General features: G+C 34.3%; 1 protein-coding gene across 2 annotated transcripts; it reads right to left on the minus strand.

Annotated features, from left to right (window-relative positions):
* Nucleotides 1–1,561: 1,561 nt before the first annotated feature.
* On the minus strand, nt 1,562–16,469 carry LOC101743521 (myristoylated alanine-rich C-kinase substrate). 2 transcript variants are annotated; one of them, XM_062669989.1, is made up of 7 exons: nt 16,318–16,469; nt 15,020–15,290; nt 8,374–8,515; nt 4,707–4,893; nt 3,879–3,959; nt 2,964–3,050; nt 1,562–1,934 (listed from the first exon to the last, which is right to left on the minus strand). In XM_062669989.1, exons 2-7 carry the CDS (start codon nt 15,034–15,036, stop codon nt 1,840–1,842), a joined length of 609 nt encoding a protein of 202 aa, XP_062525973.1. In that variant the 5' UTR covers nt 15,037–15,290; nt 16,318–16,469; the 3' UTR covers nt 1,562–1,839. The 2 variants fall into 2 exon arrangements, with proteins under 2 accessions (XP_062525973.1, XP_004933136.1); XM_004933079.5 differs by having other exon boundaries at nt 16,077–16,334.
* Between the last annotated feature and the right edge of the window lie 1,125 nt (nt 16,470–17,594).

Genomic DNA, 17,594 nt, shown 5'->3' on the forward strand with positions numbered 1-17,594 from the left:
TTGCATTTTTAGTTGTCTAAGTTTTTTTTTTAATGTTAGTAACACTCACGTAACTTGACAGAGAACATTGAATATTGTTCATACTAGATTTAAGTGAGTAATGTTGCTCAAATGACATTGCAGAGCCGCGTGTGTCATGCTTAAATGAGCGTCTGACTTATGCTAGTTAAGATAGCACTGTGCTAAGATGCTGTCTGTGGATGATTAGATGCTTTGATGCATTCAACAGGTTGAGGTATTACGTATGCAAAATAGAGATGCTTCCCTGGCTTATTTTGGATGCGACTTTTTCTTTACAGTCTGGAAAACACTCGTGCGAAAATAATTCAGGCTTTATTTTCCATCTAATATCTCCCGTTCGCTATGCATTAACTCATTCTAATCTAGTAGGCATTTTCGTGCTCATTCAATGCTGTGTATTAATTTAGTGCACCATTTTATAGAATTAGTTAAGGCATCGTACAATTTAGAATAAGAACTATGATTCGATGAGGTAAATAGAATAACAAATACGGACACTCCAAAAGGTGTAATACTATAAAGTGTTAAGTACATTAGTTAGTAAGTTTTGAACGTGGAAATGAATTTCCCCCGTTTCTATTTTTTTGTGGAACGTTTTTATTAGGTTTTAATACGAACGTACTCGGTCCCTTTATTAGTTTCTAGTTTTTGGCTATTTTTCGTTCCTTTGATATGCTTGCCCTAACTCACGGAATGAAATGTTATGCTTTTTTTTTAGTAATAATAATTTTGTAAACCTTTTTTTCTAACCGTAGGTTTTAACTATCCGTTTTTGCTTTTCCTAACATTTTTTGCTATTCCTTTTATTTTTAATCAAACGTGAATCGTATACTTCACGTGGAACGTATACCGTACTTTTTTTGTATTTTTGGTATTTTATACCATTTTTTTATATTTTTGCTTTTGTAGTGCTTTTTTGTAAAAAACAAAAAAAAAAACAAAAAAAAAAACAAAAAAAAAACAAAAAAAAAAAAACAAAAAAAAAACATGAAGTACCAATTAATTTGGAATGAACAGCAAATTTTTTGGTGCCTTATGTCTTGCGTGTCTTAACGCCTTTATTTTTTATTTTTTTAGAATAACATGTTTATTTTTTACTTTAGTGTTACAAAAATTGTGAAAACCTGTACTGTGAGTGTTTAACTATCGGGACATTAAGTGAAATATTCGTTGGTACAGATTTACGCGGTTTTTTGGCCAGGTGTGCCGCTTTTTTTTTACATTTACTTACTTTTTTCATTTATCGAGTATTTTTAATTTTTTCTTTACTTTTGTGGTTCGTAGTAAAGTAGTAAACATGGTTTCTCATAAGTTGTTACTCACTCGAATGTGGTGGTGATTTATCACGACTCGTAAGCTATAAATTGTCGACTTAAATTTTTAACACCCCCCTCCATAAAAATTAAATTCGTCAATTTATCAAAACCAACAACACATGGGAGCCAATGTTTAATATTTTACTATTTCATTCATGTAACCATTCTAGATTTAATTTCTATTATCGCTTTTGTAGTGCTTGAAAAAATAATAAAAACACAAAAAAAATATCGTTTGTTTTATTTAAAAAATACTTACACATAATTTACAAAGTGTACAAACCTTGCTTATTTGTCTAGATAAAGTAGATCATATAACTATTTATTGTTTTTTTTTTTATGTTCACTGATAATCACAAACAGAAACAACCTTTTTAAGCTTCCCATTAGTGTGATAATTTTGAAATGTCCTGTGATTACAGTCACAGATCAGTAATGGCTTATTGGTGATGGAATGAATGTTATGAGGTGAAATGGGGGTGGTTAGAGAGTTATATCATTTTTAATAGTTTCCTCGTCGGGAGAACCTGTTGGACCGTGCTGGTTGAACGGACTCGTTCTGTTCTTCGGCTTCAGGTTCCACGGCTCTTGATGATGCTAGAATCCGAAAAGAATTGTCACACATTGTTCCTTACAATTCTTGCTATCTAATGTTATTATCCAAATGAGACGTTGTAAATAAAAAACACACATTTCATAGGGAGCTTATGTCCACAGCAATAGCACAGAAAACTAAACTTATGCAGATTCGGTCATGCATAGAAAAAGTATGGAAACTTCTTTTACATTCTAATGCAAAGGTTATTGGATCTGATGGATCCGTAAGGACGTGTCTGGGGCGTCGACGGTGACTGGCTCCTGCATGATCAGGATTATCATGACGCATAGACTTATCGAAGTACCGTTCCGACGCTGACTTCATGTATTTGGCGTAACTATTCTCTGGCCTACTAACTCACATATTAATATGAGAGAAGTAAGTTTAAGTGTCATTATAATATAAACAAAGCGACGACATGTTCGGCTATTTTTTTTTTCTTATTTTTTTTATTGCTTAGATGGGTGGACGAGCTCTAAGCCACCTTGTGTTAAGTGGTTACTGGAGCCCATAGACATCCACAACGTAAATGCGCCACCTACCTTGCGATATAAGTTCTAAGATTTCAAATATAGTTACAACGGCTGCCCCACTCTTCAAACCGAAACGCATTACTGCTTCACGGCAGAAATAGGCGGGGTGGTGGTACCCACCCGCGCGGACTCACAAGAGGTCCTACCACCAGTAATTACGCAAATTATAATTTTGCGGGTTTTTATTTTTATTACACGATGTTATTCCTTCACCGTGGAAATCAATCGTGATCATTTGTTGAGTACGTATTTCATTAGAAAAATTGGTACCCGCCTCAGATTCGAACACCGGTGCATCGCTCAACACAATTGCACCGGACGTCTTATCCGTTAGGCCACGACGACTTTAACCATCATCATTTGTGATTTGTTTTTGCACTATTTTACAATTACTAAACAGTTAATAAGCTCCGACTAAGTAACACTAGATTTGCAAAGACTACGTCTCAGAAATAAAATCAAACTCTTTGTGTGTGGCAGGATGAAATTTCTTACGTCTGTTGAATCTTCCTCTGGAAGGTTTCGGTGCGGGGGCAGGAGTATCTTCGCCGGCAACGGCTGGTGTGTTGGCACGTTTCTTACCTATCACGAAATTATTATCGTTCCAATTATTAATCAACGAGTTAAACGAAAATTTAAGTGGGACATTAAAATAGAATAAAATTTCTTAAAAGACTAGTTTAATTTTTTTTTATTTGTCATTATATATATTTTCAAATGAAAATGAACTAAAGATCGAAGAAATTTTAAATGTGCTGCGGCATAAACAAATAAAACCGGAACCCGCTGTCTTATATTATAATGCTAAAGTAGGATAATTAAAGTTAAACAAAAACACTTTCGTACAAATTGGATGAGTTTCGAATTAAGAAATGAATGGACAATTTAAATTTCATGACAGGTACACTTCCAAGCATTTATGGGACGAGACAATTTTTGACAATGTTATTCAAGGTTGTACAAAAGATTTTATTTATTTCTTTTGATGTTATAATCGCAGACAACGACAAGATAGCAGTACCATCACATACTGTGGATTAAAAAAAGCTTTATTACCACACCTCAAAGTATGAATTAGGAGGAGCAGATAAACTAATTTAGGAAAATAGAGAACACACGGCTAGTGCTATAAGGGTGCACGAAAAGGCCGTGTCCTATAATCGATTATCAAGGCTATCTATCTGACTCGATTTTAGTTGCAGAAATGTTCTTAACCTTGAAGTCTTTTATAAATCGTTTAGACAAAGAGTTTTAAATGCCCACTCATATTCATAATTCTCGAACAAATAAACCGAACACGTAAATGAAATAAAAATGAAAACCTGTAATCGGAAGTGACGGTAAACTTTTTCTTAATAAGGTCGCTTCTGTTGCAGTTTTATATTAAAGTAATATTCAATTCGTATTTACCACTGTAATTCGATTTGGCAGCGTCGCCACCAGCATCGGAAGGAGCCGCGGGTTCTGTTACTGTTGAACCGCGAGATTTGGCTGCAAACGTGAATACGTATTATATTTCCGTAAGATTTGTAACATGACGTTACAATAAAAAATAAATCAGTTGCTTAGAAATATCACGAACGTTTTGCTGAACCCATTGAAGTGAAGTGTGAATTTACTTAGTTAATTTCTTTTTTTACTAAGTTAGGTGGACGATCTCATGGATCACCTGAATTTCTGTGGTTACCCTTCGGTAACCACTATGTATGGGCTTCCCCATAGGCATCAATAAAGTAAATGTCACCATTCGCCTTGGGACATGAGCTCCAATCGGAGACATTTTTACACTACAACGGCTGCCCTACCCTTCAAAGCGAAACGCATTACTGCTTCACGGCAGGAATCGAAAGGGTTGTGGTACTTATCGATGCGAACTCGCAAAACGTCCTACCACCAGTAAAAATTCATATAATAAACTCAATTTTCTGTTGCTAGATTTTGTAAATCTAAATGCGTATATTGTACCGTAAGGTAGATTTTATCCTATTACAACAGATACCTCAAATCTGCACCTCATTAATATGCATACTATTCAAACAATGGCCTGGTTAATTTTTAATGTTTATAAAGTAGCTTAAAGTTTTACAATAACATGAAAAAATTAACTCATTATTCAATTATTCATTGAAAATAATATACGGCGTAGAAATAATAATATAATATATACTCGTAAGTTATGAAAATGAAATTATGAAACACAAATGTATGTATGTCAGCAATCGGTATTCATTTATTTACCTTCAGCAGCTTGTGCCCGCTTTTTCTTTAGGATTTCCAGTAAATCATTGTTACTCCTGAACGGTCTTACTCCACCGGCTATAAGTTTCTTGCCTTCGGTGGAAGACGGAGGCGCTGCTTCGGTAGAGGGCTCTGCGGCCTCACCATCGGCAGGATAATCACCTTCGTCTTCATACTCTGCGTATTCCTGGAAATTCAAAGATTTTCGGACATGGTTTTACATGGTCGGACATTATTTTCTGCAGTGAAGCAGTAATGCGTTTCGGTTTGAAGGGTGGGACGGGGCAGCCGTTGTAACCACTTAACACCAGTGTATTGTGAGCTCGTCCAGCCATCTAAGCAATAACAAAAAATTAAAAAAAAATGATAAATGCAGAAAATGTAATTGTCATTCCGAAACCATCCAACATATAACAAGTGCTTGTCCGACACTCACACAAACCGATTACACACATAGGCACAATCAGGTAGCTCACATAGTTCACCAAAGGTTAGCTCTGAAATATAAATTATTAGAAAGCACACTGAAACCATATTACCAATACGCCCCAAAACCTGTGCTGGAGGGCGCCACGCACAAGATATACTTCGACAGAGCCATACTAACTGACAAAACTATACACAATAATAGGCCAGATATAACTCTAATTGATAAAATAAATAAAGTAGTGCATTTAATAGACATAGCAGTTCCTAACACCAATAATATACAGAAATCAATAGCTGAAAAAGTAAATAAATATACAGAATTAAAGGAAGAAATTTTAAGAATCTGGAAAATGAACAAAATCTACATTGTACCACTGGTGCTATCCAGTACAGGCGTTATACCTATACAACTACTCCAATCTTTAAAAATATTAGACATAGCAGAGAACTCGTACTTGACCATGCAAAAAGCCGCAATATTAAACACATGCCATATAGTCCGTCAATTCTTGCAGGAAGACTTAAAAATTCTGCAAGTAGAAAATGAAGCTCACTTGGCATAGGCCCGTGATCTTCATTATACCGAAATATCTTAAATATTCCGAGAAACACAATACAAAAAATAATAATAATAATGGTAAAAAGTAAATTTAGAATACAGAATTCTGCCAGGGTCAACCTTTTAATCAAACGAGATCACGGTCATCCTGGTTTTTAGAGCCTGTAAATACCAATTCTTACATATACCTATAAATACCAATATACAATTGATATTTACTTATTATATATATTACCAAGTCTCAGTTTTACAATACAACGGCTACTCCAGCTTTCGAAAAGAAAAACATTACTGCTTCGTGCAGAAATAGGCAGGGTGGTGGTATCTACGCGTGCGGGGTTATAAGACGCCCTTGTACAAGTCCAATTTCCTGTATGGTTATGGTAAGAAAAGGTAGGTGTCAATTAAAGAGTTATATTTGAATGTAAAGAGAGAGCAATTCCCTACTAAAGGACTTGAAGAGTCCACAAAAACCATACACATATCATTTAATCTGTTTACCTACATACGTACAAGTAATACGTAAGGTTTTCTACCTATGGCTAGCATTTTTGAAAAACTATTAAATTATAGTAGTATCAATTGTAGTATCAGTAGTATTGCTTTGGTATGTATTCGAAAAGGCTACATTTTAATAAAAGTTTTCCTGGCCATCCATATTGTAGTTTAAAGAGTGCAAATGTTCGCAATTGGAACAGCGCCCCTAGCGGCAAACGCAGGTAAACGTTACAACTCCCTACAAACTTGAGTTAACTTTTACGCTATCGACAACGTAAAAGTACTCGCACTAAACACACAGAGTAATTATGAGAGCTACATTTGAAAACATCATTTTTCTACTGGAAGCATTCTCGTTTAAAGTATTTTGGTCCGTCATCAATCCTAATAATCGATGATGTAACGAAATAACAAACCCGATTATGTTTTATTTAAAACTGTACGCGGTTGTTGTCGCAATTACCTACTACAGAACGAAATCAATATGCCACAAATATCCTAGAATTACAATCGCCACCTTAATTAATACTTACGCATCAAGGCTGTGGACATTCTCTACAAACAACGCTTATTTTACGTTTATTATATGACGTCGTACTACGTTGGTTGAATTTTATCCTGCTATTGCGTATTTATACAATCAACGTATCCACATTTTGGTTTCCAGAAATAATTCTTCTTGAAAATAGGTTATACGAAGTTTGAGTACATACATACGTACATAATTGCTATGTGTATGTGCATTACTATAATTCTCATGTTTTATTTGTTATTTTAGCTGTTCTACACATACTCATTATTATTATATTTTACATTTTAATTATTATTCTCATAATCATTTCGCAGGTCTGCTGGAAGAGATTTCTTAAAGAAATAAGCAGTGCCTTTGTACATAATTTTCCTATTACTCTGTACTATGTCTTCTTTTTTGTGTGTACATAAATAAAATAATGATATGATACAAATATGTGTACTGTGAAAGGTCATCTGCGGTCCCAAGAGCACATGGAAATTTCTTTATTGAAAGGGCAGTTTTGTAAGGTCGTTCGAAGGTGAACTATAACATCCCACGGCCCACTCGCCTTGAACCAGATGGATCCAATCTTTACGTAATTCAGATGTAACTGTCTATGGAAACAACAGGTTGACGTCATCGCCAGATATGTCCCGCACTACGAGACCACGGCGACTTCTTTTTTGAAAGTCCTCTGCAAGCTGCGACTCAGCTGGCGATACATGACGCATCGAATATGCGACGCTAACCGACTGTTATTCAACATTTCCTACATTGTTATTCAAATATATTCTCATTCGTCAACAACAAAAGCAGCGAAACAACACGCTTTCCAATTTATAATTCGATTGCAAATGACGGGTCTTAATTGACTGTGACAGGTTACATATTTGAACTTCCACCTTTGTTGAATTGAATCGTGAAGACGATTATCTTCATTGTTACGTAATGATATTGAAGATATTTTTTTTGTTTTGTTTTTGTCGAACTAGTCACATCCGTAATGTAACATTTATATACTGAGCGGAGTGAACGGTGTTGAGACATCTTCCGTGTGTCGCACGATAGAAAGGAAAAAGTGATTTGATGTGAGCATAACGTCCCGTCCTAACTTGGTAATGCTCTGCGTTTCATATATTAGCGGTAGTCATTTATGTTTCGTTTTTAACAGAACAAATATTTTAAGCTAAAAGGCAAACATCAAAATATCTAACCGTTCATGTTTATGTATACTTAAAAAATTAGAATTTATTTGAATCTGACTTCGTCTCGCAATGAGTGACATGATTCACGTTGTGAAGTCCATGATCTCAAGTAAAGATTTGACGCGACGTGATCCATCTAACAATAAAGTTAAAAAGTTGCACCAGAAATGCGCACATATTTTTTGAACTACATACAATTTAAATGTCACCTCAATTTAGTCTATACTAATCTATACTAATATATAAATCTACAGTGGTTTTTACGGATGTTCCGTTATAACTACTGAACCGTGCATCCGATTGACTTAAAACTTGGTATCCATGTAGAAAATACATGTACTTAATGGATAGGCTAATATTTATATGAGTGTTGGACTCCATAATAATAATGACAATAAATAATAATGTTAATTTTAAATGCTCGGCTAGTTTGTTTATGATTGCAGTTAAGAATTCCCGTACCTGTGGCGCAGATGTTGTGGTTGTTGTGGTCGGTTTCCCTTTGGTGAGCAGGCCTCGTTTCAGGAGGCCCCGTTGTGCCGGACGAGCCTCCCCCTCTTCTTGTGCACACGCTGACCACGCTACGCAAGCTATCAAAACAAATCTGAAATATTACGACAATATAGGTTTACTATTTTTGTTAATACCAAAAACTTCAGCTGTATTTTCGAGTTAATTACGTTTAGATTATTTGTATCGAAATTGAATCAATATTAAAATTACGGTACACAATTAAAATAAAGATATATTGAACAGATAAATGAAACAGATATTGAACCCTGCATACTAGATATTTTTTGTACTGTTTTGGAGAAATAAATGAAGCAATTATCAAAATTTTAGAGGTCAGATACCTAGTCGATCTAAGGCCCGGCCCAAAAAAGCAATGATATTGAATAGTAAAACTTGAAATTTATGTGTGTTAATCTGTGAAATCTTGCGTTTTGTAGAATATGTAAAATATGCAGCAATTGCATATATATTTGTAATCAAATGGCCCAACTCTGATAATAGTTGATATGGACATTCATTAAAGTATCTGAGCGACCCCGATCAAGTTTACTAGGACTAGTTTACTAGGACCCTATTCTTAATATCATTCTCCTTGCTAAATTATTTATTCCCGAATGACATATTTCGCCGTTTATTTTTTATTCGGGACCGATACATATGATAATCGCGGTCGTGTCGATATTCTAAACTGAAATAGAAAATCATGTACTCCACAGCAAGGTCCGCGAAGTAATGAAATATAAAACAATTTCTGCTTGTCGTATAGTATATTAAAAGTCGGAATAGGTAGGTAGCACAGTTCTGTCTAGTTCTGCACCGAAGCATTCGTGCGAATATCGGGAACTTTTTAAAACAACAACAAACAAACGTGGCAAAAGCAACTTTAATGACATTATAAATAGCAGCGAAATTTTAAAAAAATCCTCTCACTATTGGTTACCACATCGCGTCTCATTCGCTTCTTTGCTTCTATAGGATCTAAAAGCCAGATTAAACCACATCGTGATCTCGTCAGTCGATACATTAAATATAACATTGATCTCATAGCCTACCGATGATTTTTTTTAGTATGAAATATAATTTCAGTAATACGCGGTGCGAAATATTAATAAATTTAGTTATTACTAGCTGACCCGGCAAACTTCGTAGTGCCTCAATCGTGCCAAATCGGTCCAGCCGTTCTCGAGTTTTAGCGAGACTAACGAACAGCAATTCATTTTTATATATATAGATTTAGAAGTGAGATTAATAAAATAAACTAAAATATATATTAATTTCCGATTGTAAATAAAGCTACATCATTTTATTTAGAACGAAAAAGGGCGGATCGCGCCGAACGACAAACATAGTAAAGGCTACAATTAGATTCGAAAGCAAACAATTAATGTTATGGATGTGTTTTTGTTTAACTCTAAGCAGTATGCAACCCATAGATAACACTGGTAACAGAGGTAATTGAAAAGGTATACCATATCATACTATATCACATAAACTACCTAACGCGGTAGACTTATCAATTTTATGTCTTTAGAAGCAGCTGGCTATGGATTCAGATAAGAAAATTCAGAAATTTCTATGTATAAATTTCTTAGTTATGTAGAATATAATTATTTTAAAAACCTTTTCGTTTTACCGTACAATGGTTACGAAACTTTATATAACAGAGGAAAAACTGATAGATTGTGCATGTTGCATGAATTTTTTTCTCAGTGGATCGCGTTTCCGATCCTGTGGTAGCTTCTGAGAAGCACTGCTTTTGCTAGGGCTAGTGTTAGCACCACTCCGGTTTGAGCCCCGTAAGCTCACCTACATGTTAGGGCGAAGCTGAAATAGCCTCTCAAGGCTATCACCATAGGTAGGAAAAAAAGGAAAAGATGAATTTTATTAATGACAAAATTTGTCATTTAAGTTTTCACTTTCACAGAAAAAAAATTATTATGAACTTAATAAATTAATTATAAGCAAACAGGATGCTTTTAGGTCATCGTTTTAAAAGGCACGGAATCTCTTCTATATACATATCTCCTAGGTAATTATTAAAATAATTAGTGAAAAATTGGCTAAACTACTCCGTTATTTTAAAAGTAAGTTATACATTCATATTACGACATGTAAGATGTCAAATACATTAATTTTGACCTTTAAAATAAAACGTCGAGGACACATACGAGTATATACAATCACAGCTTTGTACAATATGTTAATCAATAATATTTAGGTTATGTTTTTTTAATAAACTGAAAAGCGTCTTATTTTTGCATCTGAAATGAAATTATAAAATTTAAATGTTTTGAGAACTCGAAACGATACGAATAATTCTGCATATCGGTATTTAATAATTATTTAAAATGTCAGGGATAACTTATGGACGCATGTCATTTGAATGTTTGTTTGTACATAAAGTGTCGGAATTGTACATTTTTTTACATTAATTGAATTATATTAAAATGGATGATCATTTCATTGAATTTGATGTTTTTTGTTATAATTTGTATATTAGATAGAATAATGTTTTAATATATAAACCCATTTTGGAAATTGAAAAAATAAAACTGAAATATCAAAATGAACCACTCGCATCGTTCTGATTTGCTTCCCTAATGACAACCCTTTGCTCCCTGCGATGACTGAACTAAAGTATAATTGACAGATTAGGAGTTTAAAGGAACATCATAGGTACTTAAGTCGCGGCTGCTACAAACCATTCGATATACATTAAAAACATTCTATCTCTGAAAATTCTTATTAAGCCCACATAGCCACATAAGTATCGGTCCAATCTAAGTACACACGGCATCTTTTTCTGGGCGTTCTTTTGTATGTATAATTTGATTAAAGTTACGATCACCCCCTGCCCGATGTAAAACGCGATAAAAGTTACAGACACTGGATGACCAATTCATTAAATAAATCTAAAATAAATGACATAACATCCAAACTATTATGGAATTAATGATAAATTTAGAATAGTGTTAGCTGACATTTATTGGGCTTGATAGGTAGAAGGTAAAGTATACGGCTCGCCTGCTATTAAGCGTTTCTTAAAATCCTAATATTGATCACATGTCTGCCGCTACCTATATTTAATCTACCCCCTAATTTCAATTACTACTGATATAAATATCAAAGAGTTCCCATAGGCACATGTGAAATAAGCAATAGTGCATTTAATCGCATTGTCTAATTTAAGTCACCGCAATTATCGGCAGCAATTATTCTACAAAATCGAAACAAAAACGAATCGTTTCAAAACGTACAGTCAATCAGATTGTAACAGCGCACAGAACACGATACGTTGTGCTGACCTCGCACGCTGCAATAAGTCATTTGCCAATTCGGTTTGTAAATACGGCGTTGCTACCGCACAAACATACAGCATTCAGATAGAAAACTCGAAAAAATAGTTCCTAGATAATTTAAATTTTTGCACAACACTCGAGTCGAGTCCACTCGCTCGATTTGACTACCTGTTCTAACGAGTTACGTATGTATGTAGGCAATATACGAACCACGTAACACCACATTCTATCATTATAAATGTATTTATATTAAAAGGTCACGGTGTCAGTATAAGTTCAAGGAGTGAACAGCAGGATAAGTCTCAGTAAAATATAACCTTAAATTGAAATAATAAATTGAAAAGACATTTGCACCATCGCTATTTATAGTGAACCACCTACTGCGGGTTATCTTATTGGCCCCATGAGAATGTCTAATGAAATAAGTTTAAGCATAATAGTTGAATGCCATTAAATGTCAGATATTTAAATATGGCACGTCGAGGTTGGGTGAATGTCGCAGTGTAGCTATACCGACATACCGAGAGCCGCCTCCGGGTCGACTCTGCAAGGCGGAACGCGCACCGCTTCACCTGCTCCGCCAAAGGTCGACTTGTCGCTATATTGTCCGGTAACAGTAGTACTACTCAACAAGTTCGATCGGGGCCAGTTAAGATGGACTCTTGTGTGATTCCGCATCCGCTTCCGACTGATGCTTGTCGTCGTCCCTTAACTTTCTCTGGTTTATGTAATTCTTGAGATGATCGTGCGCACGTCTCGTCACGCGCTATCACGGACGGTATGTCGCTTTAAGGTCCGCCCGAATAAAATACGTTTTAAAATTTCTAGTTATATTCTTTTTTTTATAGATTAGATGGGTGGACGAGCTCACAACCCACCTGATGTTAAGTGGTTACTGGTGTTAAGTGGTTACAGATGTCTATGGGCTCAATGCAAATGCACCTTGAGATATAAGTTCTATGATCTCAGTATAGTTACAACGGCTGTCCCACCCTTCAAACCGAAACGCATTACTGCTTCACGTCAGAAATAGGCAGGGTGGTGGTACGCGCGCGGACTCACAAGAGGGCCTAACACCATTAATGGTCCTACCACCAGTAAAAAACCAGTTGTGAAAGGAATGTATTTGCACTCTTTTTAGAGACGAATATAAACTATTGCAGTCACGTTACTAAGAGGTACAGCTTTCTACGCATTAATGTATTTGTAACGCAGACACACTGTTGCACTAAACGCATAATGATTGTGAGCCCCAATACCGCCAAGGTCAGATGAATAGAAACCAGAAGTAAAAAAAGTAGTTGACCTTATAGTGCGTTGTGAGCACGTGCATCATTCCGCGAGCCATTATGAAATTACGGATTTTAAAAAACCTAAACATTTAATTAGGCTATTTATGTACAACTTGATTTAAATTAAAGTTGATATAGGTAACTTAATAAACTTGTTTGTTTTGAAAGGAAAATACATATTTAAAAAATTCGTTCTAGTTACAATGATTTTCAAATTTTTTATCAAATGAAAACATTCCCGTCACACACATTTCTACATAAAAAGTTGTAATCAAAATTTCACAAGATTATAGCAAAATGTTTAACGATTGCATTCTTGACATTATATAATGCGATGCATTGTTTTATCGTGTGATGCGAAATATATTTTGTAAAACTCTGTATACGCATCCTTACAGATGTCATTCATCTGGTTAGGCAAGATTGTTTTATTACCTACTATATGTTTTTATGTAAGTAGTTATGTTGAGTAAGTGCCTGCTATTTGAAGTATGTATTCGACGGGTCACGACGTCGTATGCGCTCGCTCGTATGAAAATATGTTCTATAAATACATCTTAGCGAAACTGAGCAATAAGAAAATAATAAAATGAATAGTATATAAATTATTTATTTATTATTTCTTAATGCAAACTGCATTTTGTTAATTTTGAATGCAGTAAACGATCCGAACCTATCAGAATTTTAATACATTATAATCTGTATCAATTGAGGTCAACAAGCGGAGGTGACCGTATTTATTATCAAGAATAATCAGACGGCGACATTGCAAAATGCAGAAACTACAATTCTTTGGGGCCTGATCAAAATTTAACCGCAGTTTTCGTTAGTTTTCGAACCGGTCGAATTTACGACACGATTCCGCATACAGAATGGAACTGTAGAAAATAAAAATTGCCCAAAAAGTATATTCACTCAAAATAGATTTATTGACAATGCGACCTTCGATATTTGTAATCGCGAAATTCATTTTTAATATTATTTCTAATGAACTGTATGTAAATTGTGGGTTGGGTTGATAGAATACGCGACAAAGTTATTTTTACTTATAAAAAAAGTTCTTCAAGGCTTTCATTTACTTTTATTATTTTACTATTATATTTTACGTGGTGTTGAATTTAATAAAACAATTTGCTTTTGTTAAGACTGCCTAAGCTCGAGGCATATGCCAGTGTTATTTAGTTAGAATGTACATCTCGCGACTGACGTAACATGTATTCATCGTTTATAACATTACATTGCCTAATCACGAGTTGCAAATCTATCTTTCAACATGAGATCGACTCATTCAAAATACCGGTTCCGTTCTCGCACGAATAATTTGAAAATTAATTGGTCTGCTACATTGGGTCAACTCTAGATCTGTGTATCGGGGTTTCTAAGTCATTTGTTATGAAATAAACACGAGTTTATATATTATTTAATACCATTCATTGAAACGTAGACGAGTCGTATAATCCGAGTCAACGAATAAGTAGGTAGGATGCATCCATGCCCTTAACACTATATGATGGAAGACTATTTCAGGTTAACAGATTCTCCATATTTTTTGCGGACTATTTAATACTTTAAGCATATAATACTTTTTTTTAAATATGTTATGTTGTTTCTTTAACCCCCGAATAGCCATTCCTTTTTTTTCTAATTCAACATAAAGCATCCTGTAGAACAATGCGATTTGTTTTTTTTTGAAAACAAATATTTTTAATAGGTGTAATAAAAAAAGGATTTCAATGGATTTATCGCTATAAAGTATAAAAAATTTAGCGCATACTTATTACAACCTTCTGGAGTCTTGACAACTTGATGTTATAAAATGCACTAGGGTCGAATTTACGTTTTTTATTTTTTTATTTCTAGAATAAAAACGGTTTTACTATCGCAAGGCATTCGCAAAGCATATCATAATAAAATGACTCTATAAAATCTAGGGTTTCCTTGACAAATTCCAAAATTTTATTGGTAAAACAATTAAAAAAATAATTTATTGATTTTTTTACTCACAGGGGTAGGATCTTCATGTCTGTGTGTTGCTAGGCCTCTGATGTTGCAAGCACTGCGTAATTACGAACTTTCCTTTCTCCGCGCTGTGGTTCTGTGCAGGTCCACCACGAACGGAGACCTCGCTTGCTCTGCCGTTCTATTACAGGCACCTTCGGTACCTACGTTTCGTGTTTCGAGAGTTGGTATTGGCGCTGGCGACCGCCCGCCACCTCCGCTGCCGTCAACGCTTTTTCATATCCAGCAATCTGTGATCCACGAAAGGCACTAAAGCCTGCATAAAACAGAGACCTGTTCATTTTTGGGTAAGTCAGCCTGTTTTATATTTGGCACACGCGCAACATCGTGCAAAACTATTGTGCATATACATATAAGTTTTGTCGATTGTTACCGCTTGTACATCTGATACGATCTATGTTTAATTAGCTAATACGATTTTGCTTCATATTTTAGCTTAATTTAAAAAACTTTACAACTATAGACACGTCGTACTGCTAAAAACGGGCTTAATTTAAACGATAGACTGAGTAACAAACAAAAGCTCTTGCTTGGTGAATTCGCTAATGACATCGAAGATGTCTAACCATATGTTTGATGAACAAATACATCCATAAGTGCAAAACTTTCTAAATAATTCGATTACCACATAATATTAAATCAAAAGCAAAATGAAGAAAAATGTTTCGAACAAAAAAAAATCCTTAGTAGTTTACATATCATCATAGCTATTAATGGTAATCTTTTGAGGTTTTAAATAACTGTGCCACATCATAGGAATAAGCTTCGGTACGCCTAAGGCACAATGTTCAAGTGACGTGGATACTTTCGTAGAGGTTAAAGGTGACGATGGATCCGGAATTTTATTAGGTAACTTGGAGACAGACGAGGTCGCATTATGAAGATGCGAATGTAACAAACAGAAATGCAAATAAACCAGTGTCGCCGACGAGTTGATAATTAGAATTTTGGATGTTAAGTGATTTGTCACAGTTTTCCAGTTTTCATTCAACTCAAATTTATTTCTTGTTATATATGTATTATATATAAAAAAATAGCATACGTATTTTTTACGTTTGTATCCTCCTGTAAGGCAAAGTAGAGCCACTCTTCATCTACAGACAGCCCTGTTTCTTAGAACTGTTAAACGACCGTATTTTGAAAGCATCCTATGCTCAAGGAAAATCTGTGATCATCAAATACCTATTGCAAGTTTAAAAACACAAATGTACTACAAAACCTTAACAAATAATTTAATTGTAATTTTTATGTTTCAATATCAAGTCGAACACATACATACATACATATATACATATATAACAACAGACTCATGCCACTTCCGCATTGTTTTAAAAAATATGCGGAGCGGTGCCCTTGTCCGAGTTTATTTATATTTATCACATATAGTAAAATGTACTGAGATAAGTCTAGACTTTTTGCTTAAGCACGCACTAGATTACCAAGGTTACGTCAGTATTAAGTGTAGCAGTTTTGAATGTCTTCAAATAAATGGAACCTATTATTAAGTTAGTGATAACTTAATAAAATAGAGTGGGCGAAATATTCTTTTAGTAAGGAAGCCTATTGTTTTAACGAAATTGATCGATGTCTAGGAATGCTAAGTCTTCCAATCACCTTAATGAAAACGAAATTTCGGGTAAGGTAAAAAAAAATACGCCATTCCCAACTTATTCAATAGTAATTTGTCGGATATTATTGATTAGTAAACTTTAAATAATTTCCTTTTTCTTTTAACGTATTGTGATTTAACTGTTGTAATAAAATAAAGACTGTTAAAATTCATTTAAGGATTTAAAAAAAAATCAATAAATGCCTTTAAAACGTGACCTTTTGTCTCATATTGACACTTAAATGTGAGAATATTATTATTTCATCTGAAGTATGTCCCACATAATACCGGTGCAAGCAGATGGATGCGAGTGCGTAACACCTTACCTACATAATAATAATCATATGTTTACACGTACATACTACTAGAGATGTAATAATACATAATATTTTTTATTACAATCCTATTTGATAGAAAGTGTTGGAAGCTCTAAACTTTTATTGTAGCTCTTGACATTTGTTTCTTTAAAAGTAACAATAATATTTCTCTCAGTGCTAGAGAAAGTTTGGGAAATTTTATTCTAACTGCATATCCCTATTTATCTTATAAACTTTCCAAATTTTTAATTTAAACATATGGATGTTAATGAAAATATATTATAGTTCTCTAAAAATTTACAACATGCAACTAAACAATATTGTTGACGTTGAAAAGCAGACACGGGAAGGCGCGAAAAAGTAAATTATTCAGAAGATCACAAAATAGCGAAATAAAAATATTTTTGAAAACGTTGTTTTAAATTTCTACAACTTTCATTTTACAAACTCATACCAAAGCAACTTTGTAGTAAACTTTTATTAGTAAATTGGTGATAAGGTGATTACTATAAACTAATTTATGATGCCACAAACTTTAGACCTTTTACAGATTATAACGAGATGACCCTAGTGACTTAAATTAATATTTATAAATAACGTTAGAAGCATTACTTGTTAATAGTTTTGTGCTCGT

Source organism: Bombyx mori, chromosome 1 (assembly GCF_030269925.1).
Source record: "Bombyx mori chromosome 1, ASM3026992v2".
Lineage (NCBI taxonomy): Eukaryota > Metazoa > Arthropoda > Insecta > Lepidoptera > Bombycidae > Bombyx > Bombyx mori.

Bases quoted from the DNA above. Each gene is read 5' to 3' on its own strand.
- LOC101743521 (XM_062669989.1), bottom strand. The intron at 3,051-3,878 runs GTAAATACGAAT...ATTTCGTGATAG, and splicing joins TGCCAAATCGAATTACAGTG to GTAAGAAACGTGCCAACACA. The intron at 1,935-2,963 runs GTAAGAAATTTC...TTCGGATTCTAG, and splicing joins CAGAGGAAGATTCAACAGAC to CATCATCAAGAGCCGTGGAA.